General features: G+C 34.2%; 4 protein-coding genes across 6 annotated transcripts; 2 read left to right on the top strand and 2 right to left on the bottom strand.

The window, feature by feature from the left end:
• Positions 1-568: 568 nt before the first annotated feature.
• Positions 569-5725, bottom strand: LOC117915138 (lysM domain receptor-like kinase 3). The gene is made up of 10 exons (XM_034830720.1): positions 5071-5725; positions 4222-4419; positions 3923-4062; positions 3731-3820; positions 3540-3645; positions 2583-2734; positions 2310-2407; positions 2011-2149; positions 1536-1634; positions 569-802 (listed from the first exon to the last, which is right to left on the bottom strand). Exons 1-10 carry the CDS (start codon positions 5723-5725, stop codon positions 638-640), a joined length of 1842 nt encoding a protein of 613 aa, XP_034686611.1. The 3' UTR covers positions 569-637.
• A 3254-nt stretch (positions 5726-8979) lies between these two features.
• LOC117912395 (peroxidase 5-like) lies at positions 8980-10385 on the top strand. The gene is made up of 2 exons (XM_034826966.1): positions 8980-9293; positions 9579-10385. The coding sequence occupies exons 1-2, from the start codon at positions 8997-8999 to the stop codon at positions 10362-10364; spliced, it is 1083 nt and encodes a 360-aa protein (XP_034682857.1). The 5' UTR covers positions 8980-8996; the 3' UTR covers positions 10365-10385.
• A 48-nt stretch (positions 10386-10433) lies between these two features.
• Positions 10434-13790, bottom strand: LOC117912406 (protein POOR HOMOLOGOUS SYNAPSIS 1). 3 transcript variants are annotated; one of them, XM_034826978.1, is made up of 8 exons: positions 13529-13790; positions 12531-12647; positions 12218-12283; positions 11998-12101; positions 11715-11902; positions 11578-11630; positions 11358-11385; positions 10434-10539 (listed from the first exon to the last, which is right to left on the bottom strand). In XM_034826978.1, exons 1-8 carry the CDS (start codon positions 13754-13756, stop codon positions 10454-10456), a joined length of 870 nt encoding a protein of 289 aa, XP_034682869.1. In that variant the 5' UTR covers positions 13757-13790; the 3' UTR covers positions 10434-10453. The 3 variants fall into 3 exon arrangements, with proteins under 3 accessions (XP_034682869.1, XP_034682884.1, XP_034682876.1); XM_034826993.1 differs by having other exon boundaries at positions 12531-12605; XM_034826985.1 differs by lacking the exon at positions 10434-10539 and adding an exon at positions 10543-10805.
• A 4241-nt stretch (positions 13791-18031) lies between these two features.
• LOC117919161 (anthranilate phosphoribosyltransferase) lies at positions 18032-24859 on the top strand. Its single transcript, XM_034836270.1, has 10 exons — positions 18032-18657; positions 20207-20689; positions 20798-20955; positions 21509-21592; positions 21689-21741; positions 22118-22199; positions 22604-22711; positions 22930-23053; positions 23240-23325; positions 24335-24859. The coding sequence occupies exons 1-10, from the start codon at positions 18276-18278 to the stop codon at positions 24554-24556; spliced, it is 1782 nt and encodes a 593-aa protein (XP_034692161.1). The 5' UTR covers positions 18032-18275; the 3' UTR covers positions 24557-24859.
• The last annotated feature ends 1021 nt before the right edge of the window (positions 24860-25880 follow it).

Here is a 25880-nt window from a genome sequence, read left to right as displayed (position 1 = left end):
TCGAAATTTTATCATATTGCATTGGATAACTGCCACAACTCATTGCCGTTTGAAATTATATTGTTCATTTGTTACTACAATTTGAAGTGGCTTTCCCGCTTTGATGCTGCATTCTTTCTAGTTTAATTTTATTTCCCTGATTATTTGGTGTTTAATATCAAATCCACACTATGGGACTTGCAATTTTATCAAATCGGTGTCAATAGCAGAACAACAATGTCCGTTTGAGAATGCCATTTTAGTGGAGAACATCATTATTCATACTAGACTATGCTTCAAATGTGAGGATGATCATCGAATTTCCTTTTGTGAAGCATATAAGTTGTCTTCTTTGCCAAAAAATTTCAAGTTACTATAGCATGAAAAAGAAAAATGAGGGGGTGAGTTCATTTGCCAAATTCATTCTGTTCAACAAAAAATCCATACATTTTTTTCCTTGATCTTTCTTAGACCACTTTTAAGTCTCTGAACATGAAACTCAATAATTAGCATGATAAGATTTGACAAGATGCGATTTTTAAATGAGAATAATCACACTACTACCTTGTGACTAAGGTTTTGTTTTGCTAACGTTTTTTGGCTCTGAAAAGCTAAAATTGCTTTAGGTTTGGCTTTTCAAAAGCAATTTAAGTACATTTTATCTTCCGCTAAATAGCCCACTGAAAACCTGGCTGTTCCCTCCTAGCGAAGCTTCCCATTCTAGTGCGGACGTCATGATCTGAGTTAGTATCACAACAATTTCTCGCATCTTTGGTCTATCAACTGCCTCTTCACTCAAACACTTCTCAGCAATTTCAGCCATCTGCAAGAGTGGAATTTGTAAAAGACTGAGAAATAGCACATGAGTTCTACAATTTTAGGATGGGATAAAGTCTGCTCTCCTCTTGTGCATGTGGCACATGCTTCAGCACTCTGATGCCATATTTACTCTACTGTCTAGAAATTTGTCATTTGTTTACTATTCTCTATTTTGGGTGAGATTTTTTTTTTTTTTCCGAGAAAAAAAGGTTATGCTGATTGTATTGGTTGATCCACCAAGAGTAGGTTCTGCACCCCTTGACATGGGCTTTTGACTACTTGACACAGGCCTTAGAAGTAACAGTCCCAACCTCCCTAAAAAAAATTCTCTTTGATTCTTGATTGTCCACTGATTTCAATAGCTTACTGCCTACTCTTTTTCCTTTTTTGGAGTTATGAAAGTGCATTGAATCTAACTCAGATGCTGCAATACTGAGTATCTCTACTTGACAGTACTAAAATAGGTTGCCGTGGCCCTGTGTTCTGTTTGACATTGATGCTTGATAGGCTCTAAGCAGTGAGGTTTCAGGCTAAATCTCCCCAGTGGTATGTCCTTCACGTGATGCCCAACCTGGCTAAATATGGATTATACTAGATATAAAAGTCCATTCAACTTAGTTCCCTTATAACCCTTACTATTGGTTTCATTTCCTTTGCTATTAACCTCCTATATATGGAAGGTAGCAGAGCTGTAAATTTACATTTAAATAGATATACTTAATTAAAATCAGGCTGACCTTGTACACATCCTCCAGAGTGTAGCTGCCTCTGAGAGTTCTGTCTATCGCATCTTCCAAAGCAATCTCTGGGTCTTCATTATGGAATATTTCATTAACCTGATCATGTAATGGGAGCATAACTTAGCTAGCTTTTCACTAGCAGGATTGAATTAATGAAATGCATACCCACTATCTGAAAATAACCAATTTTTCCATTTTATAACAAAGCATATAAGAGAAACTGATAATCATCTATATGCATATATCTGTAAACCAACCCTGAATAGAGGACATGGTCTCTCTGGATCTGTGGTTGATTGCTTGTACACCCCTAGAATAATTCGTAGCTTTCTATGATATATTGATATAAATATATATATGTATATGTATAATGTTTGAGGTTAAAACTTGCCCAGGTTGCATAGATGAGGCCAGTAATTGAGTGTGGCTTGTTTAGGTCATTCTTACCCCCATGAAAAATTAGTCAACTTACAACTGTGATTAGAGATCTCATCTTGTTGGGCTCATGATTGTCACGTACAAGTGCACGTTGACCTGTTATCAGCTCTGCTAGAACTACTCCGAATGCAAAAACATCAGTTTTAGAGGTTACCTGTAACTCTTTCACAGATCTTCAAAAAAGATATTTGAGGTCAGAGATGCAGTTGACTAACATTAATTTCATGTCAATTTGGAAAATATTTAATCAACCTCATGGAGTCCTTTACCACTTATAATGAAAATCTGGTCCAGTGGCGTTTGTATTAGAGAAATCAAAAAATAAAAACTTACTCAGGAGGAAGATAGCCTGGTGTTCCTACAAGGCGTGTTGCTATAAAATCTTCTTCATTGGTTCTGCCAACAAGCTTTGCTAATCCAAAATCTGCAACCTATAGAAATAGGTCCTAAGATAGTATTACAAAGTGCAAACTAGTTGCAGGAGTGATAGGATATGAGAATTTGGCTTTTCATCTTCAGTTCAGGAACTGGCTTTTCTTTTCTGGAAATCTTGTTAAGTTCATTTGAAGCTGGAAGATAGGTTGCATTGAGTTAAGTCATAGGTACCTTTGCTCTGAGCGTTTCATCAAGTAGAATGTTGCTTGTTTTTATATCACGGTGCACATATCGTGCTTTTGTGTGGTCATGAATGTACTCAATACCCCTTGCAGCATCCAGTGCAATCTGAGTTCTTGCCGTCCAAGAGAGTGGCTGATTACCTGATTCAACACCTTGTTTTATAAGACCTCACTGATGATATTTTAGCTTAAATTTCTATTCCATATTTGAAGTTTTTTAACACAAAACTACCCTGTTTCTTTTGTAGGCAACTAGGAATTTATTAAAAGGTGCTTAGAAAAGCAAACACTCCTGTTTTGTTCAGTTGAATTAGTTAATGTTAGGCTTGTAAACTTATTTTTTGCAATGAAAAGCGATTGGTTAACTGCTTTGTTTGGCTTTAAACTTATATAAACTTCATCTACATCCATACACTAACTTCACAAAAATCAACAAAAGTTGATTTTGAAGTTGAATTAAATTTTTTTAAAGGCTGTACTTTGTGTTTTAGTTTCAGACTTTCCATGAATTAATTCCACTTCCTTGAATGACCTAAGTTTGAACTAAAGTCGGTTTAATACTGGGGGGAAAATATTTTCTTCTCTCCAAGTGATCCGACCTGCACATTGTCCAACTGCTTTTTCAAAAAAAATTGCTAGGTATGCCAATGTGTCTGGTCAGATGACTTGTTTGGAGGATGTAGCAGTACTTTAAATATCATGGTTTTATGAGGATATAACCTTTCAACGTCATATAGTTTAACAGTAACCTTATTCCTGATGATACTATCACTAGGGTTTGTGGTCATTCATATTTGTTCAATGGTCGTGGTTCAATTAGGTTGTTTAAAAAGAGAAGACTTGGGATCCCACTTTCAGGTTCAATAATTCTTTCATGACTTCCATTCTACCTTTTGAACCACTGAAAACACATCTTATCAACTAAGAGAAATGCAGCTGTAAGTACCTTTTAATAATGGGTCATGAAGATGATCATTGAGTGATCCATTTTGAACATACTCATAAACTAAGTACAGGTGATCGTCTCCACTGGCATACCCCAACAACTCAACCTAAAATGTCATTTAATCAGAAAAATTGCATGAACCTTTCTTCTACATCACATTGGAGCTTAATTATCCAGAGATGATTCCTTACCACATTTCTATGATGTATCTTGCATAAGACCTTAAGCTCTGCAAAGAACTCCTTGGACTTGTTAGATCTCATCTTCTTTATTGCAACCTCCTGATGGTTAATAAGCCGGTTATGATTGTAAATTTTAGCAGAAATAAAAAATTGCTCAGCATAGTTGAGGGGATAGACAAAACTAGAGCATATCCATCTTACCTGCTCTCCTAGTACGCCAAAATATACAGTCCCATATCCGCCCTCTCCAATTTTCCTGGTTTCATCAAAGTTATTTGTAGCATCTTCGATCTCCTCAAGGCTAAATATTACCGGCCTTTCTGATTCGAAACCTGGCACATCTGTACAATGTAACTGCACTCAAGTTAATAACTTCTTATTCATTATGCCTATCTTTCTCTCTCTCTCTCTCCACCCAAAAAAATTGCAATTACTGATGGATTAACAACCAATATGGTGATAGACATGTTTTTTACTTTTTCAAGCTTGGTTTATCTGACCTTCAATGTTCTCTTGCAGATGTTGATTCCTGAAGGAGAATGTTCTGTTGGAATTCAAGCTTTTGGATGCTTTTGGATCTTCCTCACTGTTTTTCTGGGACCTATTTCTCTGGAGGACAATGATAATTAAGGTGCTAATTGAAAGTACTGTCACTGCTGCCAGTATGCTAATGATTATTGCCCATTTGTGCTTCGTTCCTGATAATGAATGAAAAAAACAAGTCAACTTTTCCAAGAAAATATATAGTGATTTCAATGAAATTTCTAGAATATTTGCTTATAAAACTACTTCTAGATGTTGTGTTTTTCTTTTGATAGGTAAAATATGCTTGTATTTCTTGTTGCTTTGCATGTATGCATATTCTTAATAGGCAAGAAATGGACATTCATTGGTTAAAGCAAAAATCTTTTAGGACTTACCCATAATATTAGAGGACATTTCCAGATAGAAATGAATATTCAAACAAATGTTTGCAAAATTAAGCCAGATATTCTTGAAAAAGAACGAAAAAAGAAATAATAGCATGATAGTTAAAAATGGAAACAGGAAACATATAATTTTTCATAAAATTAGAAAGAATCAACATAAAAGTACATGTTAAAATGAAAGTTGATTTTTAGACAAAAAGCAGCCACTTGTAGGTTTTAAAAAGAAAAAAATGAATTGCTGAACAACAATGTATTCATGTGACCTCTTAGTTTTCATTCATGATGTAGTTGAAACTATATTCTATAAGATTGGAACATAAAGCAAAACTGGATTTCTAAAACTACTGTTACATACTTTTTAAAATGAGAATGTTACAAAGGAATTATATCAAAAAATGTAAAGGATATTCAAACACTCACCTTCCTTATCTTTTGAAAGTCCATTCTTTTCCCTAGGTATAAATAACACCCAGCCCACATCTATATACTCTGAATTCTGAATCAGGATTCTGTTCATGCTCTCTATCCCACTGATTTTAGCTGATAGAAGAGTAGCAATATCTGATAATGTATCATCCAGCTGAACTGTGTATGTTACTACAATTTGGGACTTGCGTTCTACACACCCACAAGGAAGATATATGTCAACCTCATGTCCTTCAATAAACTTTGATTCTTCTCCTCCAAAACTCCAAGCTTGCCCACTATAAATCTGACCTGAAACATTTACAAATGTGTCATCCTGTTGCACTGGGTAGGTTGTGTGATAGAAGTATCCATCTATGTCATTGATCTTTTGGCAAGAACAAGGTACTGTTACAAGGTAGTCTTGATTTTTGACATATGTGATTTCAGATCTGTTGACAGAGTAAAAAAAGGCAATTTGTTCTGCTTGGAGACCATTGTTAATATGGTAGAGTGAGGAATTGCAAATCTTGATGCTCTCAGAGCAAGGAAAAGGGTACATGAAGGTTGGTTTGATAGAACTTTCTAAAGCAGAGACGGTAGGAAGCAGATCTGCCAATAGAGGGAGGAGGAGGGGGAAGACAAGGGGTAGGAGATTACAGAGAGCCATGGATGTGATCATGTGGTCTGTCTCTAAGGGAAAGAGTAGAATAAATGAAATTTAGGAGTTTTGAAGGGCGGATTAGTGTTCTTGTCATTACTTGCTTGTGAGTTTTTAAAGTTGCAGGTATAGTTAATTTGTTTTGATGGATTATCAATCATATGGAATTTGCTTGCTTCTCTCATATGTTGGAAGAAAAGGGGCTGAAATTTTGTATCTTTCAATTTAAATTAAAAATAATAATAATAATAATGAAGAAAAGAAAACAGAGCGGAAAATTTTCTATCTTGCCAGTCATCATATTACTTTTGTAACAAACTGACATGTTTCTCACCCAAAAAAAAAAGGAACTATATCTCTCCCAATAACTTGGTATAAGGGTTTTAATTTTGATCCCATGTACAATAAATTTTCTTCTTCGGTAAAGATTTACTGACCTAGATAATTTTTTGTATGTTCACCAAAAGGTGAGTACATCTATTATGGGATCTGAGAGGTCAGATACATGCCCTGTGGTACCAGATTGGCTGCAAAAAATAGAGCATTATTATTATTTCATATGTAGATATTACTTGTAATCAGCTTACTTGGTTTCATGCAATAAAAGGTGACTTTATGTGAGCTGTAGCTTCAACAATGCAATATGGCCTCATATAAAGAGCTCACATAAATTATATGATTCCCAAGCATAAATATTACCATCTAGGGCATAATATATTCATAAGAAGTGGAGATTTTGAGCTGTAAGGTCTTTGTTTCCACCGCCACACAACATAGTTGTCTGCTTGGAATTTCCTTCCTCTTTTAATTAAGTGGTAATTGTCTTTTGTGATCGAACCAGGATATTCTGCTGGGAAATGGGTGTCTCTTATTCTTGTTATTTACTCCATTTTTAATTGGTCACTACGCTCTAGTTTGAATATGCAGCATGTCATGCTTCTCCCACTGCCTGGTGAAGAAGCTTCCATGCCCTGGACATGCGGTGCTTTATTACTTGCTTATTCCCATTATTATTTTTTGGTTGTTTTTTTATTGCTTCAGATATTCCACTTGACTTTTACTAGATCACCAATTTGCAGGCTGCAGCTGATCAACTTACAAGCTGCTAGATCATGGTATGTTTTCTATCAATAATTTGGTGGTTTGAAATTCACAGTAGCATCTTCATGGTTATTTTATAGTTATGATGAATGTCCCAGCAAAAACTTCTCTTTGACATGATGCCATCTTAGATACAGAGAACGTCAAAAACTTTCCTCTTGTAGGTATCTTCCGGCTAACAAAAGATCATATCTTGAGACCTGGACAATCAGTCCAAGGCCAAAAACATGATTCCATGCCGGCCAACTGTTACCTACATCATCTTCTTAGCTCTTTGACCATGCCATATGATAAAACAATTCACTGGGCCCAATTATAAATATTCTGTCGTCTTCCTAGTGCATGTGTTTGACAAATTTACATTTTCAGTAATTCTTAATATACTAGTTTTTGAGTTTTATGAATTACTGCTTTTGGTCATTGCAGGGCTTGGCTAATGTGTTGCTTGTCTTCCTCAAATTACCCTTCGTATTACAAAGGGCATAGAAACTGTTGACAATACCTCCAACCCTGGGGTTTACGTTGGCTGCTGGTTGAGTTACCAAATGCGACGGTGACTGTAAAGTTGGGCCACATGATAATCGCCAAGCACAGATATGGAAGACTTTGTTGGGCTTCTTGAGTAGAATAGAGGGATTACACTCTCAGAAAAATAGTGCGCTCGTATTTCTTAGTAGTATTGCAATATTACATTTTCACTTATTTGTCTGGAGAAGAGAGATTGGATCTAACAAGAGTACTATGCATCTTTGTTTGAGGCTTTGTTTGATTCTGGAAATGAAGAGGAAACAGAGGTGAGAGAGGGGTAACAAAATATAAATTGAAAGTGAGTGTGGAAGACAGAAAAGTGTAGTAATTTCTATGCGAAATATAAAAATTCTTAGGCACTTACATTAAAAAGATAATAATTTTTAAAAATAGTTTAAAAAATTAAGATATTAAAACATTTTTTTTTCTATCTCAACTTAAATTTTTAGAAAGTTATTATTACCCATTATTTTTAAAAACAAAAAATAGTGAGTAAATCCAAACAACATCAATCAAACATTTCTTATCTATTCTTTTTTATATTCCTACTATATATTTTGATTATAGTCAAGCAATAAAAGTCAAAATTATTATTTTTTTCTAACATGATTTTTGAGTTAGAACACAATTTGTTGTTTAAAATAGTTTTATGTTTTTAAAAAAAAAAAGAAAAAGAAAAAAAGAAAACGTGTTTGATAAATAGAAAATGGAATTCAGTTTGTTGTTCTCAAAAAAATATTGTGTTTTTAAAAAGAATCTTTTAATTATTTTTATTTAATTTTCTGAGAATGATTAAAAAATAAAATAACATCCATAAAATTATTTTCAAAACATAAGAAAAAAAAATTAAAAGCATTTTAAGTTTTTAAAAATAATTTAAAAACTATTTTGGAAAATACTTTTCAGGCATGACTTTCTTTTTTTGGGATTGTTGCCGTGCAAGGCCAAAATGTGCTCCTAAATAAATAAATCCGAAGACAATCAATAAGGTTGTTTATATAAATTTCGGAAGATGACATACACCTTATAATCGCTAAGTCCCCGGTACCCATGCAAGCTTGCAAATCCATTAGTTCGTGCTCGATCCGTTTGGGTCAACCCTTTTGAACATACTATTATATAGACTTTGATTAAAATAAAATACCGGGATCATTGAAATGAATTTCTCTTTAATCTCATTTTATCCATTGAATGAGACCACCATCAGAGGGCATGTTTGATTGAAAACTTAGAAGGTTGCTGGAACCGTATTTATTATTTAGCAATGGCTATTTTGAAATTGTGGAAGAGGAAAGCTTGATATCTGGGCCCTCGGTTTGGCATGATGTGACTGCAGAAGGATCAATAAATCAGAACCGTTCAGTAGAAATAATAAGCGTACCCAGTAGAAGTTTGGTTCGTAACCTGTAAAACTGAAATCACGCGTTTTGTACTATTATTTGCTCTTTGGGGGATGATAACTCTAGAATTGGAAAGGCTTATCGTGGTTGCCCGTACGATCCTGAATTAAGTTAATTAACACGCTCCATAGACTCCTTCAACGCCTTGTAAAAGGTGTTTCCCTCTTCAAATACAAAGCGCCACATGGTAAAAAAATAGAAAAAAAGGAAAAAAGGAGGCATCTCTGCCTCGAATCCAAAATCTATGAAACATGGAAGCAGCTGCAACAATAATCACAGTGGTGGTCATCTTGTGCTGGCTCCAATTCTCATCGGTGGAATGCCACTGGAGGTTACGGAATCCACGACAACCCAACCAAACAGAGGCCAGCACACGACCACAGGGGACCCTACTTCAGTGCAACGACAAATTACAGGACAGATTCTACAGGAACACTTGCCCCCAAGCGGAGAACATTATCGCTAAATCTGTTTACGATGCCGTCCTCGTCCAGCCAGGGTTAGCTGCGGGCCTTATTCGCCTTCATTTTCATGACTGCTTCGTCAACGTAAGTTTCTGTTCTTCCAGTCCATTGTAGGAAGCTGATTTCGGAGTGAAAATCTGTGATGTACTTCAGGGACACGTAAAACTTGGGAGGCTGGATATGGAGTACCAAATGCTATGGTCTTCCTGCAAAATCAAAACTTTTTTTTTTTTTCCGATATATGTGTCCTCATTTATAATTTTACACCCACTAGGACAACATGGAATTTTTCAAAGTTTAGTGGTTATGGAAACAGCCGCTTCTATCCAAATTATCCTGAATCATTTTAATATTTGATATCTCGAACAGGGGTGTGATGCCTCCATCCTCTTGGACACAACCCCTTCTGGGGAGCCTGTAGAGAAGACATCACGGGCCAATGTGTTTGCCAGTCAAATCTTTAAATACATTGACCGACTCAAGGCAGATATTGAGCGCGAATGCCCCGGGGTTGTGTCTTGCGCCGACATATTAGCCTATGCAACACGCGAAGCTGTTAAGGAAGAGGGTCTCCCCTATTACCTAGTCCCAGGTGGGCGCCGTGATGGTCTGTCTTCTTCTGCTAGCAACGTAGCTGGTAACATCCCTTCTCCAAACGAGTCCTTAAAAAATATGACACAAATCTTCCTGAGGAAAGGCTTGTCCATAGAAGATATGGTTGTTCTATTTGGTGCACACTCAATTGGCCATACGCACTGCAGAAGCCTCTTCAATAGACTATACAATTACAGCTCAACTCAAGCCCAAGACCCCAGCATGGACTTCGCACACTCTCTCTATCTCAAGGGCCTGTGCCCCAAGGCAGGGCCATTGTTTCAAGAGGTGATAGACAAGGTAATGGTGCCACTTGAACCCATCACACCATCGAGGCTGGATACCCTTTACTACACCCAGCTGTTGAAAGGGGAAGGGGTGCTCCAGACAGATCAGGCGTTGACTAATAATCCCACCACCAATGAGATTGTAAAGAGATTCTCTCAAAATCCATTGGAGTGGGGCGCTAGATTCACTAGTGCCATGATTAACCTTGGAAAGGTGGATGTGCTTACAGGACAAGAAGGGGAGATCAGGAGAAACTGTAGGGCCGTAAATTAATGGGTATGGTTTTGGAATTTGTCGGGGTTTGTGGTTAGGGTTTGAATTTGAAAGGTATGCAACATATCCAATTCTGCGTAAGATGACCGTCATACCATCCAAACAGGGGTATGGACAGAGATGTTCATGACTTCTATTCTTCTTGTTTTGATGTAGTGGAATTGTTCTGAATTAACTATAATGGGAAATGAAGCAAAATTTCAGCAGAAGAAACAGAAGTTTGCTGTCCAAGTAACACCATTGAAAACAGGCTTCCATGGAGAGAGAGCAGGATAACGGTTACAATGAAGATGAACCAGGTTATATATCCAAAAAGCTAAATCAATAAACCAGAGAAAAAAGGCGGGAACTGCTTTAAACGAGTACTCGGAGCCACAGATGATTACAGCATCAAATCATCTCCCATTTCACTGATAACTTTCTCTACTTTAAACAACATATCTGGTGATAAAAGAAAAATAACTTGATACATTAGTACCTCAATTAACAAGATGAATGAAACAAATTTTGTAAAGGCAATTGTGTCCAGTATCCAGATATTAGCAGCTTTGGAATTTGGTGGGACCACATTGGACTTCTGTCTGTCTTAAGCCAAGACACCCCCATTCAAGGGTGAGCTAGGGCCAAACTTCGCTCAAATGCCAAATGATATGAGACCACATACACTCTGAAAAGCCTAACCTGATGGGGATAGAGGTAACCCCATACATAAGGTTCAACCAACATTAGTAAACAGTCAATGTGGAATATCACACTTCTGTCCGTCCTATGTGACTACGTCCTATAAGCTTGCACCCACCTCATCATCTAGTACTAGCTTAGAGGACCAATAAGCTTACATGGATAATTGAAATAGAGAAGTGCACAGCTGTGCCCAGGTCAAGCTATGTAGCATGTGTTTAGCATATAAGGAATGACAAAAAACAGAAAAATGACAAGCCAAGCCTAACATGTTCACAACAAATGATTAAATGCACCAGGAACATAACATACCTTGGAATGAAGAGTCTTCCATGTATCTCTGCAACAAAACAAGTGAAACAAATCAATGGAGCGTTTATACTACAAAGCATTGATTATTCTTATTTGATAATATAGGGTTGCAACAGTGCTACAGCCCATCCTTCTTAATGATAGGCATGAGGCACCATACCGCCTCCAGTGACCTACAATACATATTAGTAAAAATGAAACCCTGGGTTTGTGAGGATACCGCAATTTGGGATTTGAGATCCATTTCCTCAGTTGTAGTTGGTTGTGCTGCAGCTAAATAATTACATTAAGAAAAATGGGTCATGAAAAAGGAATCAGAAAAGATTCTTGTAACTATAACTTGGGCAGTCAATCTACCTTGCGTCTCAGAGCAACAGTTAGTTAATAATGATGTGAAGCTGGGTGGCATGTCCACGAAAGTGCCTTCACAATTATGATTAACTGCAGTTTCCTGAGAACGTGAGTGCTGCTCAACTTCATGGTTCGAGCTGGGGGGCAACAAAGAATAGTGCGAGTGAACAGGAACACTCAATTCCTCACTAATTCTGCAAACAACATCTCTCATTAAGTATTCCTTTGATATTTATTCAACATTTAGATGGAAAAAGATGCACTTAAGGTAATGACAGAACTATTCCACCTATAGGGAGGTATATTAGAAGAAACAAACTCAGATTGTGATGAAACTTCAGTTACAAAGCCACTACTGAGAAGCTCAACGTCCTCCACATCCTTCAAGATATCCTGAGAAAGGAACAAAACATAACACCATTATTGAAAGGCTAAGGGGAACCAGATGATAATCTAGATCTGCAGATCTTATTGACCCGTGATTCGAATCTTTGTGGAACCAATTACACCTTTAAAGCATTTATGAATCTTTCAGTTTCGTAAATTGTTGAAAACCGCAAGGCAAACTTCTGAACCTGAAAACATGTGAAAATATTTCACCAGGGTTGCAGCAATGCAGGAAAATACTCAAATTAGCTACATGACAATTTTATAGCAATTCAAACACTTCAGTCAAGACAGTAACCCCAAAGCAAAGAGAATTTTATGTATGGACACTAGCATACATCCCCTTTCTCTGTTGATATATTTGACAACAAAAAGCAATATATCATACTTAAAACTGAAATTGATGACAACTCCTAAAAACATTGAGCAGCCTACCTGGCTAACACAATCTTTATAGCTCACGAATACAACTCTGCTACCCCTGGCAGGAAATCCAGAGACACACGATACCTGAGGCCAAGAGAAAAGCAGCTTGGAAATGAAGTGCTCTTCCTGCAGCAGATTCAAATACATAACTTAAAAGAGTTTAAAAAACAATCCTCTAGTTTCAAATTGTTGATTCGCTGAATAAGATCGAACAAAAGGAAATGTAGTTTTAGGAACAGACATTTGGCAATATCTGAAAGAACAATCCTACAGAAAAAAAATGCAGTATTGAATATATGCCTCAAGATAGGGAACAAAGACACGGAAAATCTTTATAATTTGCATGCCACATAGGATAAACTGATAGAATGGAATTCACAGAAGATCCACCTTGTAGGATATCTATTAAGTTTCTGGAAGTACACTGGAACATAAAGTGTTACCAAATTTTTTCATGAGAACAAATTAACTGTACTTGTGATATTTTTCAAGAATTGAATTTTCAGGCATTGCGCATATGAACTAAAAAAGCGCCATTGCATCAACATGATAGTTCCGGAAGGTGAAGCAAGCACATCTACTCACCTTGAATTCACAAGCACTGCTGTTGAAATCAGAGGAAAAATATAATGACTCAAAGCATAGCAACAATGTAGAAAAACTACTTCCTAGCAAGTTCCTTAGAAGATATGAGAATAAAAGTACAAATCAAGCCGAAAAAAGGAGAAATATCGCTTCTCTCTCTTCTTTTGCTACCTTTTCCCGGCAACCAAACAGACCACAAACTAAAATTCCTTGGAAAAACGCAGAAAATTTTCAGATCCTACTCCGCACGAATTAGTTTAAAGTAAAAACAGGATTTAGGTTCTGTTCAGTTAGCTTTTTCGAAGCACATTTTGCAGGATGAGAGCAAAAACAGGAGAAGTTTTCTTCTCAAAGAACTTGCAAAATGCAAACAAACAATGCCTAGGAAACTTAAAATAATCAAACAAGAATGAGTGACTGACATGGATCCTTCCTCCGGAACGGACGATCAGGATGGCTTGAGAAGTGGAGTGATCGGTGAGAAGTTGCAGGGAAGCAGAAGAAGAGGAAATCCAGGTACCTCTGCGTAAACTTCTTGTTTTTCTGATGAGGTCAGGGTGAATAGTAGAGGAAGAACAGGTGGAGGAGAGAGCAGGATTGTTAAAGAATCGAGAAAATTGGATCTTCCACTCATCTCTAATGGCGGCCATGGACTTGTCTGAGTGTTCAGTGGCTATTGTCACCAGAGCGCCTGCCATTTTTCTACTTCTTCCTCCCTGCTCCTCCCCTTTTATAGGCTCTTGGGAGTTGGGACCCAGTCCATTTGGGCCGGGCCCGCACAATGCCATATATGATTTTTAATTTTTAATTTTTTAAAGTAATTTATTTGTTTACAACTATAGAATGATTCTGTTCACGATAAACATTACTACGACCATATAAAGTATTTATATTTAAATATTGCAAAAAAAAAAAAGTTATTTAATGGGTGTTTGATAAACCAACTTAATAACTTAATAATTTAATTTAAGTCATCAAATAAATTAAATATGTTTGATAAAATAACTCAATGGTATAATTTAAATTATAAATAACTTTTAAGTGATAACTAAAAATAATTTACTTATTTTTAAATCTACATCTTTATTTTATATTTTTATCCTCATTTGTCTTAATTACTTCCGTTATACCTCTATTATTACTAGATTTCATTTATCTTAATTATAATTTATGAGGGTAAATATATTAATTTGATGATTTAGAATAAATTTTAAGTTAATTTTATTAAACAAGGTAAGAGTTAAATAATAAATTTTAAGGTAATAACTTAAAAAAAAATGTAACTTAAAATCAACTTAAATTATTAAGTAATAAATATTAAGTTTTATCAAACACTCCCTTAATCAATAGAAAATGGGATATGTTTGATGACCATTCTCGATTTTTGTTTTTAAGAAATAAATAAATAAATAATTATGTTTGACATTTAAAAAATAAAAACAAAAAATATGATATTTCTTTTAAATAGTTTTTAGTTATTTTTAATTTTTTAATGATAGTTTTAAAAACAATTATATAAATATAAAAAGTGGTTAGAAATAAAAGTATTGAAAAATATATAAAACATGATAAAAAAATTTTAAATTTATAGACTTTTATTTTATAAGATATCTAAGAATAGTTTTATAATTCATAATTATTTTCTTAGAATAATTCATAATTATTTTAAAAAATACTTTTAATCTTAAATTTCCAACTGACATTTTAGTAAATTATTCTTTTCTAAAGTTTGGTATAAAATTATTCTTTTGGATCTTTAAATAACCAAATCAATTCATTACTAATTTTTTTTATATATATATAAAATATTTTATAAAGTGATAGGACTCTTTCTTAGTATAAGATTTTACCATTTTTAAGTAATAATAAAGAACTTTTTAAAAATGAGGACTAATAATAAGATATTTGAAAATGCTAGTTTGGGGAGGAATAATTTAGGGAGAATCATGTAATCTTCCATCATTTAAAAAAAAAATACATTTTTTAAAATTAGGTTTATTACGCTTTACTCCATAACCTGTAGACCTATAGCGTATTTTGCATATTGTCCTATTGAGTTTAAAATCTAGTAATGTACCTTATATGTTTTATAATTATATCTCATATGCATTTGTTATGTGAGTTTTAGCTGTAATAAGCAAAAGACACGTGTTAAATACATGATATGTCCGAATGAGGTAAAAATCGTCATTTTATTTTAAAACACTAAAACACCAACCCAATCATTTTCCTTCCTTTAATCGTAAACCCAAATTTTAGTTGAAACCTTAAAAGTGTAACATTTTCCAATTTATCAAAATTGAATTAAAACAATCAATTCAAATTATATACTAAAACAAAGCAACCAAAAAGAAAAGAGAAAATTGGAAATGGATACAAAGGAGGCTCCTGCTATTGGAGAAGAGAATCCTTGATTAGAAACTCATAACAAAAAATAAATAAATAAAAAGTTTCACAAGTGTTTCAAGCAATGATTAAAGAAGAAGAAAAAAACCAACAAAGAACCTTGTTTGGCTACTCAAAAACCTTGGGAGAAGAAGCGAAATTAAATTGTAGATCTAGCTCCTTGCAATGATTTATTTCACAAAAGAATTAAAAAAAAAACCGAAATGACAACTTCAATTCCACCAATCAAATGATCAAATTCTTTTGCCCTAAAAGGAATATTTTATTGTACTTCTAGAATGAATGAATTTTGTTTAAAAATAAAAATCCTTGTTTGGTTCCTTAGAAAAAAGGCAAATGTTCCTCTGCCTTCCTAAAAAAAATAAAAGAGAGAATTTCTCAAGAAACAAGCCAAAATAGATAAAGGAAAAATGAGATTAAAAATAAAAAAACAAAACTTGTTTCTCATTGTGCTCATCGGCAATGAATCGGGCAAGGCTTTAAATCTTAAGAGCATTTTGAGATTCATTAGAATCTTGAATTCCATAGACGATGGTCATTCTAAGGGTTTGGCTTCAATTTGGGGATTTAGGAATCTGCGAGATCGGAGGAAGAAGGATGATGAGTTAAGGTTCTAGAGATTTAAAAATAAAATAACAATTTTGCCTATATTTAAATATGTCACGTGTTTAACACATGTGTCTTCAATTTATTATAACTAACGTCATTATATAATAAATGTACGTTACATATAATTATAAAACATGAAGAGTAATTTAAGATTTTAATTTTTGATTTTTAAAAAATATATATTTTAAGGAAAATAATCCTTAAAAGATACACTCAAACTTATAACTACCATCATTTTTTTTATTTTTACTTTAATAATACAAATGAACTATCATTACTATTATTGTTTTTTTCTTTTAAAAAAAATGACTTTAACACGTGGCAAGTACCATATGATTTTTCTTTTTTCTTTTTCCCATCCTTTATAATATCCCTATCTTCTTTTTGTTTTTTTTTTTTAAATATGTTAGCTTGATGAAATATTTTTTAATTTCAATTTTTTATATTTATTGATTTTAATTATTCATGAAGATTTTTAAACATAAAACAATAATATATAATAAATAATTAATGGTAATAAATTTAATATAAAAATAAATACATGATGATAGGACATAAAATTTTTTATACTCCTACTAAATAAAATATTTATTTATTTTATAAATCTTATTATATTGTCATATTATTTTATTATTTATATATTTAAAATCTTAAATTTTCATGCCAAAATTATAGTTGATGATTGTAGTTTTTGCTTTTTGCTTATGAGTTTAATTGACTTAAATCACAATTGAGATTTAGGACATTATTTTTTTTTTTGGCCAAAATGTTTAATATTTTTAATTAAAGAAGATAAAAATTTGGTTATGGTTCCAATATTTTACTTTATTAATTTTTTTAAAAAAAAGTACCACTTTTTCATGAAAAATGTATGATTTTTTATGAAAAAAATAAGTAATATTTAAGTGTGTTAAAAATAACACATTTTCATAGTACTTTTAACGGACTCTAGTATTACTATTTTCATAAAAATTTTGTACATTTTTTCTAAAAGTTATATTTATTAATGTTCATATGTAAAAAATTTGATTTTTAATGAATATAAAAGAAAATTAGCATAAATTATTAAATATAATTTTTATAAAAAATATATTTTATTTTTATTTTACATGAATAAAAAAGTTTAAAATTTTAACAAAGTAAAATGTTAGAACTACAACCAAATTCTTTTATCATTTTAACTAATAAAAAAAAAAGTTAAAAACTCCGTTCAAGTAAGAATCATAAGAAAAATGGTTAAAAATTATGATAATTGATTTTGATTTTCATATGAAAATTTTAATTTTTTTAAAAAATAAAAATAATAAAATAATGTGATAAAATATATTTTTATCTAATAAGATTAATCAAATAAATAAATATTTTTATTTTGTATGAATATATAAAATCTTATATTCTAAACCTCTAAATTTGTGCATGTATTTATTTTTATATTAATTTTTTTCATTAATTATTATTATTATATGTTTAAAGTATCTTTAAATAATTAAAATAAATAGAGTTATTTTGACTTGTCATTTAAAAAAAAAAAAAAAATTAATCGGCTTGAGTAGGAAAGAATGAAGGAAGGGCAATTTTGGACTTTTAAATGATGTTAGTATTTGAGTTTATGTTTATTAGATTATTTTATAAAAGTTGTTAATAATGTACCTCTACATAGTTTATCCAATAATTTAAACATGAAAGTCGTACTACGTACTACGTCCAAATCGTAGAGGATGCGGTTTGGTGGTAGCAACATGAAGGCCTACTACTCATTGGTTGGTCTACCCACCTCAGGCGGTTTCCCAGGTTGGTTGACCCCATTTTAGGACCCAGTCTCAATTCTCAAATGTCCATCGGCCACAAGCATTGCCTGGATCTCAGTCTCAGCACAGGTCTAAAGGACTGCATGAATCATTTCACAAACTTCCACCAATCACACGACGCCACCTCCAATCCACTCGATAGACGAAACGCCGAGTTAACGTTTATTAATCCTCCACAACATGTTCCCCGCCGCAGGAGAGTATTTCCCCTTCTTTAAATAGTAAAAAAAAAAATTTGAAAATTGAAGATTTTATTTTATCTTAGCGTCTATAGGCAGCATTTCGGGATCCTTTGTGTGAATTCTCCAACAGGAACGAAGAGGCAGCGAGCTGAGAGCAGATAAGCATGAGAGCTCTGCTCAGCCCAGAACCACCTTCCATCTCATATCTCACTCCTACTCGCACCACCAAACCTCGTAGTATCTTTCACTGGAAGATCCAAACCTCCCTTCGATTCTCTGCAAGAAATGGCAACTGTTCGATTCGACCGAGAAGTATGTGTTTGAATGTGAAGTCTGCATTGGACTCAGCGACGATCGATCAGCTAGGGCTTCCGGAATCCGAAATCCGAAATCCGTCTGTGTCGCCGTCGTATCGCAGTTGGAAGTTGCCGAAACCGAATCAGACGGTGTTGGATGCTCAAGCTAGGGTTTGTACTGGACCCACTCAGACCAAGCCACTCGGAGAGGAGCAGGCCCTGAAGGTGTTGGATACTATTTTGAGATCAGGTGTGAGTCTTTTTTTTTGTTTGGTTGCTGGGGAAAACGGATGAAAGAACAGACAGGAAAACGAAATATTATGTTGCGTTTCATCTCTTTTATTTTATTTTCCTTTTTCTTCATCTTGCATGCATGGCATCCAACATGGACATCAGAAGTTCCAATTTTCTTCTGAAATTTTCTTTACTCAATAACTTTATGCTTGTTAAAAGAATTTTGGAATCATTTGACTCAGAAATGGAACCTAATTGATCCCAATTTTTTCATGATTACTCTTAAATATAGGGAGCATTATAGGGAAAAACAACTTATTGAGCTTAAATGTGTCCTTGACATGCATTGCTGTTCTCCATCTCAAAGTAACCCTTGAATTTTCTTATGATTATATTTTTCCTGGCTAGTTTGTTGGTTCTTATTTATCTGGACTCATCTTGAATGAGTTGGATTTTGAAATATGTTTCTACCTCAGCAAAATGGTGACCTGATGAAGGCGTTCTATAAGAAATTTGAAATAAATATGTGATTATTAAGGCTTTAAATCACTCCTTCAAACAGTTTCTTATTCCCAAATGCTTGGATTGGGCAGCATGAATGGATTTCAGTTATTCAAAGTTCTTGATCCTTCTTCATGGTATTGGTAATTAAACTAAGATTCCAGAAATGGTTGCTTTGAGATGTCTCAGCCAGCATTCTGACTCATTCATCTTATGTCAAGTAATGGTTCTATTAACATGTCAAGGTGCATTTATGTACTCAGTTCCCATTTCAATTGCTTTGAAGTCCTCAGATTCCCAAGGTATCCCTTCATAATCCTAGTGAAATTTAAGTATACTTTAATAATAACAGTTCTTTATCTCTTCTTGCAAAGGCTTTTTTCCCTTTTATTTTCACCACAAATTTCATGTCCTACTCAATGTGCATTAATTCGCATTGCTGCAAAATTTTAAATCTATTTTCTCTCTCTATCTCAAATTCCATGACCAAATCTCTCTCCAAACCATGTTCCTACAAAAAAACTTGATTGATAAAATTTGAATCAAGTACTAAGTAGTTGTTACAGGAAAATGTATATTTGTTAGGAGTGAAAAGAAAATGTCAAAAGAAGAGCAGGAAATCTCCTTGCAATATAAAGGAAAAGATAAGCCTGAAGATGCAGCAAAACGTGCTGAAAGGAAAATGCTAGATAGAAAAAGCACGCCTCTAAGTACTCAAGGAACAAGATTCCACTTTTGGCTAGGAAATCAATCTTTGGGTCATTCGACTCAGGGTTAGGATTCAATTGCATTTGGAGAAATTTTGCTAAAAAATATCAATAATCAGTTGGTGTATCTCCAAACTCCCTTTGAGGGCTTTGAAAAACCAATCCTAGTTAGTGATTTGTTGTTAATCTTTTCCCATTTCTGCAATGTGGTGAACTTTGCAAATCATGCTTTGGAAAAGAAGGTACAAATTTTTATCGGTTTAGCTGATAACCATTTCACTTGCCAGTCTTGAATCTGGATTCAATCAATTAAGAAACTCAAACAGCTCTCTCTCTCCTCTCTCTCTCTATTTTCAGCTAAAGGAGAACTCAAAGATCAAGAGGAAGTTTCAAAAGCTCAGCTTGGGGCCTTTTTTGCTGGAATGACAATCCGTGCAAATGCCTTTCCTGAAGCAACCCAATGGAGTGATGGGGAGAGGTGTGCCATGAACAAATTCTGGCCCCTCCTAGTTCGGGTGCTTCCACCTGATGTACTCTTTATAGCTGATCCTGAAGGCTCTATTATGGGAATAGGTGGTTCAGCTGGACCCCATTATGTTGGCAATGGACCTTCTGAAATGAGATTGGTTGGTGCTCTTAGGGAAGTTTTGGCAGGAGGTCATCTGGGATATGAGGAGGTCCAAGGCGTTTTAAGAGATGTTCTTCCATTGAAACTAGAAGATAAGAAATCAGCAGGTGTCAGTGAGTCGTTACTTTCAGCATTTTTAATAGGTCAACGTATGAATAGAGAAACAGATCGTGAGCTTAAAGCATACTGTCTTGCATTTGATGATGAACTTGGTAATGTTTTCCAGCCATTTGGCTGTTCATTGTTGTCTTGAGTATGTCAGTATTTCAAATTAATTTATGTAGTTTCTTCTGGTTAAATTATTGATCCACATTTATCAGGTTCTCAGCCGGTTGCTGATGTTAGATCATTGACACATTATGGTGAGCCTTATGATGGAAACACACGTTACTTCAGGAGTACACTGTTTGTTGCTGCAGTTAGATCCTGTTATAGTGAATCTTGCTTGCTTCATGGTGTGGAATGGATGCCACCTAAGGTCAGCCGTCAGATTATTTATTTTTGTGATGTGTGAACCATTTTTTCAGATCTTGAGGAGTAGTGGTTTACACAGGTGCTGATATTGTCAATGAGCATTTCAGCATCCAAGGGAAACTCTATTTGAAAGTGAAATCAACCTATGAAGCATCATGTGATATCATTGTCCTTTTGATTTTTCTTTCCTAACTTGAAAAAGGAAATTTCTGCATAATATCAACATCTACATATGTAGTTATATATTGCCTCATCATATCTCTGTGACTTGGTGAATTTGAAAAGTGGAATTTAAAGTGGTGATCGAGCTTTCTCTCTCCAGAGGCTCCGTTGGCAGGGAGGCATCCACTTGTGTATATTATGTCTGTTCCTTTTGTATTGTTTTCTGTGCTGTCCGAGTATACTCCTTGGGTACATATGTTGCACACCCTCTGGCACTGCTTTCTAAATTTATTATCTATCAAAAAAAAAAAAAAAAAAAGGAGAAAATATATATATGAATGTATGTATGTATGTAGGATATCATGTAGACTTTTTGAATGGCCTTCTTCTATTAGGGGGGTATAACTGAAGAGCAAATGCTGAAGTTCATGGGAGCAAACACACAGTTATCCCCATTGCAGGCAAAAAAACTTCTTGAGGTTTGTGTTGCTCTTTGTATACTCAGCTCCTTCATTCTGCAGCTTCTCATTTATCTTTTATTCTCTGCATTTAAACTTTTGGGACTGTGACTTCAGGATGATGAGGTCGGTTTTGCGTACTTAAGTCAACGTGAAGCTCAACCATCTCTGTATGCAAACCTAATCAGATCTCTTTTTTAACCTTTTCTTGTTTCTGTTATTCATACTGAAAGGAAAACATCTTTCTTTTGCCCTGGGTTGTGCAGGAATTGGTTAATTTGTTCTGGTTCAGGATAAAAGCTAGTAATATAACAAAAGGTCAACAGTAGGATAAGGTTCCCAATGCTCAAAGTTAATATTGCAACATCAACCAATGGATTTATTCTGAACAACTGGGACTTTAACCAAAACTGACTGCATTAATATACAAGTTTTTTTTTTTCTTTCCCAGAGGATCAGGGATCTATATCTTCAATTTGTGTTCTCATCTCAATTATATTTACTTCCTCTCAACACAATAAATCTGACAGAACTCTCTTTTTGCAGACATTCAATAATTGGATTAAGGGAGCACATAAAGAAACGTCCACCTTTGGCCACATCTGAAAAGGTCCAGCAACTTGTTAGGGTGAGCCACATTATTTTTCAATCATAGTGGCGATAGTGGGTATCAATAAGTTGTGCAGATAGTCCTTTCTTCTTCTAATGGATACTATGTTGAATAAAGCTTGAACATCCTACACAAATTCCCAGGATTCAGAAAAAGAATGCGTGCAAATAAATCCTGTTCTGTAATACAAACAGAAGCTTCATCAAGTTAGGATGCACTTGAGTACCTTGTTTTTCACTTTATCCTGCAATTGATTAGGCAATCTTAATTTTGAATAGATTTTTTGGTATCGCCAGTTACATGGATTCTGCATACACTCATTCTAATTCATGATATCCTTATATTATTTTAAGTTCTAAAAGAATCAATCAATCATTTAACTTAATCTAAGACACAGTAAATAAGTGTTATTTTCTCAACAGGCTCAGGGAAGGGAAGCAATAATTGCTGGATTTTTTCATGAAGGATATGAAGAACCACTATTAATGCTCATGAGAAGAAGAGGTGTTCATTCTGGTTTGGTGGTGAAGGTTAACCTCAAATTATATATTGCTTTTGATCTGATATTATATATGTATTTTGTTTTCTAATGGCCTGCATTGAAAGAAAATCTTGTAAAAAAGAAACATAGTCAATTTGCCTCTACATTTTTTCTACTTGGCTGGATTTTAATCTATACAGGACTGAAGCATCTTAAGAAGAATTCAAAGAGGACTATTTTTTAGTCTAATTGTTGCTGTTATTGTAGGGTGAGGAAGGGGCTCTTTCAATGACAACAAAATTGAGATCAGTAAATGCATCAAAAGGACTTCCAGTGAACTACTGTTCGGGGTTCCGCTCTCTGAGTGCCACATCTGCTCTTGAACTTGATGGTTTGCATAATATCTTCTCTTATTCTGCTTGGGTCAGCTTATAATTTGTTATATTAGTGTTTAATTTTCAGTGCTGTAGATATTATGTAGCTTAGATTGTTATGTTCAACCATTGCATCAAATACAATGATTCAGGTTCTTGTGTCATTTTTGTAGTAATAAAGCTGGTATTTTTTTGTATTCTAGGGGTGTCTCGCGAGAATTTCAACATTGTGATTAATGCCAAGGACTATGGTTTTGAACCCACTGATACTCCAAGAACAGATAGATCGGTAAGGTTTTCAGGATCCCTTGTCATTGTTTCATTTTTGTTTTGCTTAGCTCTTTCTCCCAGCTTGCATCTGATCAAAAGTCAGGGATGGGTGCACCCTAATTGCAAATTGTTTGAAATGAAATGATCTGTTCTTTAGTTCTAATCACTTACTTTCCAAAATATATTTCAAATGGGCCTTTGTCCTGAATGCATTTCAAATGGGCCTCAAAAGGAAAAGGACTGGTTCAATAAATGTTGTTTGTAGAATTTGGATCTCTTCCAGTTAACGGGGGTAGACCCTGAATATGGTCTGAACTTGGTTGATGTAGTGGATCAATTCTTGAGGTGAAATTAGAACCATACTTGAAGATCCATAAGAATTTTCATCCTATATAGCCTAGTTATAAGATACTTCTATAGGGCAGATTCAGTTCCTGCATTTCCTACTTCCAGTACTCATTGGAGGCGTCTCAGAAATTTTTAGGGAAACAATTTCTACTACCCTGTGTCTTTGTAACAATGGAGTGAAATTGTAAAGTGTACTATATATTTCTTATTCTTCATATTCTTCTGACATGAAATTTCATTTGGGTTTTCAATGGCCTGCAAAATAATTACATCCCATTTGTTAAGACTGCTTTCCTGCTTCTTCTCTAATGCTGTCACCCAAACCCACATTCTAAGTGGATATTTTGAACTTTTAAGGAGTTTTCACTCTCCAGATCACTATGAATAATGTACTTTCTGTAGATTTTTTTGGCATCTGTATTGGAGCAGGAAATTGACAGGGTTCTGCCACTCTTTTTTCTCTCACCTTTTCCCAACAATTCTAATTGATAAATGATATTTTAGGGTTAAATATGAGAGATTTGCAATTGATAAAAAAAATTTATAACTAAAAGATACTTATGTGTTTTCTATCCAGACATATGTTTGTCATTTCTTTTATTTAATTTTTTTTTACCTTTCATCACCATTTTTTACAGCCATGAGTGGTGTAACTAGTGATAAAATTTTTGCAACTTTAGGTGTCAAGGAATATAGAGTTGGGTTTAGCAGCTCTTCATGGTGAAAAAGGACCAGCATATGATCGAATTGTCTTAAATGCTGGAATAGCAGATCACCTGCTGGGGTGTGATGGTGCAGAGGATATATTCTCAGCCTTGGATAGAGCCAGAGAAGCCATTGACAGTGGTAAGGCCTTAAACAGGCTCTTAAATTACATTAAGATCTCTCATAAAATGAAATAAATTAGACACCCAAATGGTACGTGCTTCCTTTCTCTAATAGAGTGAGTGACTAAAATTACTTGATTATTGTTGGGAAACTTTTAGAAAGAATAACAAAAATTCAAAAGGTGATAAAAAGAGGGAGTGCAGTTTTTGTCCATGTAAATTGTATATTGCAACTAGCCTCATTGTTTTATTTTTGTTTTTATTTTTTATTTTTTTTTCTTTTTAGTTTCCATAGATGTAATGTAAACATCTCTCAAGATTGTAAAATCTGGACATCCATAATTACTTTCTTGTTCTATTACTACTTATCTGTTAGCATGTCTCGTGCCATAATGGTACTTTAGGTTTATCGGCCTTCACACTTGTGAGAAATAATGTGATGCATGTGCTGGGTTTAGTGAGATATTAGATTGGAAAAAACTGGTTGGATTAAGCGATGTGGCTGGTTATGACTTTATTGTCATAGTGGGTATGGATGAATTATCATTGCTTCTTGAAAAAAACAAAAATGAAAAAAGAAAAGGTTAAGTAGGCTTTGATATAAGAGTTGATTGAGACGACATATCTGGGGGACTATTTAGTCATTTGATAAAAGACGAGTGAATGAGCTTCAAGAAGACAACCAAGAAGAATGCTGCCTGTCTTCTCTTTCATGTTATTATGTGCAACCTAACCCTTGCCCTTTGAACTAGTCTGCCTTCTAGATTTGTAATTTTTCTACGGAAGGTGCTTTTCATATGAGATACGGTGGTGTTTGTTTTTTGGCTGAATAGAAAAAGTCAAAATATTTGACTTTTTCTACTCAGTTAAAAGTAATTTGTTGATATCTCCAACATAACTAAACTGAACTTATTGATAACAAGTTCATTTTAATTGTATTGGAGGATGTCAACAGGTTATTTTTAACTGAATAGAAAAAGTCAAATATTTTGATTTTTTGTATTCAGCCAAAAAACAAACACCACTAAGTCTATGGTTCTTTTTTCCTTTTGCTCCTTCCTTTTTTGTTTTTTTGTTTTTTTTGTTTTTAAATTTCGTCACCAACATCTATTTTTATGTAAACCTTTGAGCTTGGTTTTGTGGGTTTTATTTTTAATGATTTGATGAGGATGAGAGTCTTTGTCAGTTTTCAGTCCTAATGCACCAAAACATCTCAGGATAGAATTTGATTCGACCATGATTGAAATTAGAATTTGCATTCATCTAATTTCCTATTTAATTTTTTATTTTAGTTTCTTAATTAATTCTTGGACGATGGTAAGCATTCTGGAGAACTGACAGGCCCAGGGTGGTTAGAGCTTAAAACGACACCACTAAGTGGGACCTGATTTATTCAGTT

This window comes from Vitis riparia, chromosome 1 (genome assembly GCF_004353265.1).
Source record: "Vitis riparia cultivar Riparia Gloire de Montpellier isolate 1030 chromosome 1, EGFV_Vit.rip_1.0, whole genome shotgun sequence".
Lineage (NCBI taxonomy): Eukaryota > Viridiplantae > Streptophyta > Magnoliopsida > Vitales > Vitaceae > Vitis > Vitis riparia.
This window is presented reverse-complemented; position numbering and strand designations above follow the sequence as displayed.

Bases quoted from the DNA above. Each gene is read 5' to 3' on its own strand.
- LOC117912406 (XM_034826978.1), bottom strand. From the start codon at position 13,756: ATGGCCGCCATTAGAGATGAGTGGAAGATCCAATTTTCTCGATTCTTT. The intron at 12,284-12,530 runs GTAGGCTGCTCA...ACATGTTTTCAG, and splicing joins ATAAAGATTGTGTTAGCCAG to GTTCAGAAGTTTGCCTTGCG. The intron at 11,631-11,714 runs GTAGATTGACTG...GTAATTATTTAG, and splicing joins CTGTTGCTCTGAGACGCAAG to CTGCAGCACAACCAACTACA.
- LOC117915138 (XM_034830720.1), bottom strand. From the start codon at position 5,725: ATGGCTCTCTGTAATCTCCTACCCCTTGTCTTCCCCCTCCTCCTCCCT. The intron at 3,821-3,922 runs GTAAGATGGATA...ATTAACCATCAG, and splicing joins TTGGCGTACTAGGAGAGCAG to GAGGTTGCAATAAAGAAGAT. The intron at 3,646-3,730 runs GTAAGGAATCAT...ATGACATTTTAG, and splicing joins AGATACATCATAGAAATGTG to GTTGAGTTGTTGGGGTATGC.
- LOC117919161 (XM_034836270.1), top strand. From the start codon at position 18,276: ATGAGAGCTCTGCTCAGCCCAGAACCACCTTCCATCTCATATCTCACT. The intron at 22,200-22,603 runs GTGAGCCACATT...TTTTCTCAACAG, and splicing joins AGGTCCAGCAACTTGTTAGG to GCTCAGGGAAGGGAAGCAAT. The intron at 22,712-22,929 runs GTTAACCTCAAA...CTGTTATTGTAG, and splicing joins ATTCTGGTTTGGTGGTGAAG to GGTGAGGAAGGGGCTCTTTC.
- LOC117912395 (XM_034826966.1), top strand. From the start codon at position 8,997: ATGGAAGCAGCTGCAACAATAATCACAGTGGTGGTCATCTTGTGCTGG. The intron at 9,294-9,578 runs GTAAGTTTCTGT...TATCTCGAACAG, and splicing joins TTCATGACTGCTTCGTCAAC to GGGTGTGATGCCTCCATCCT.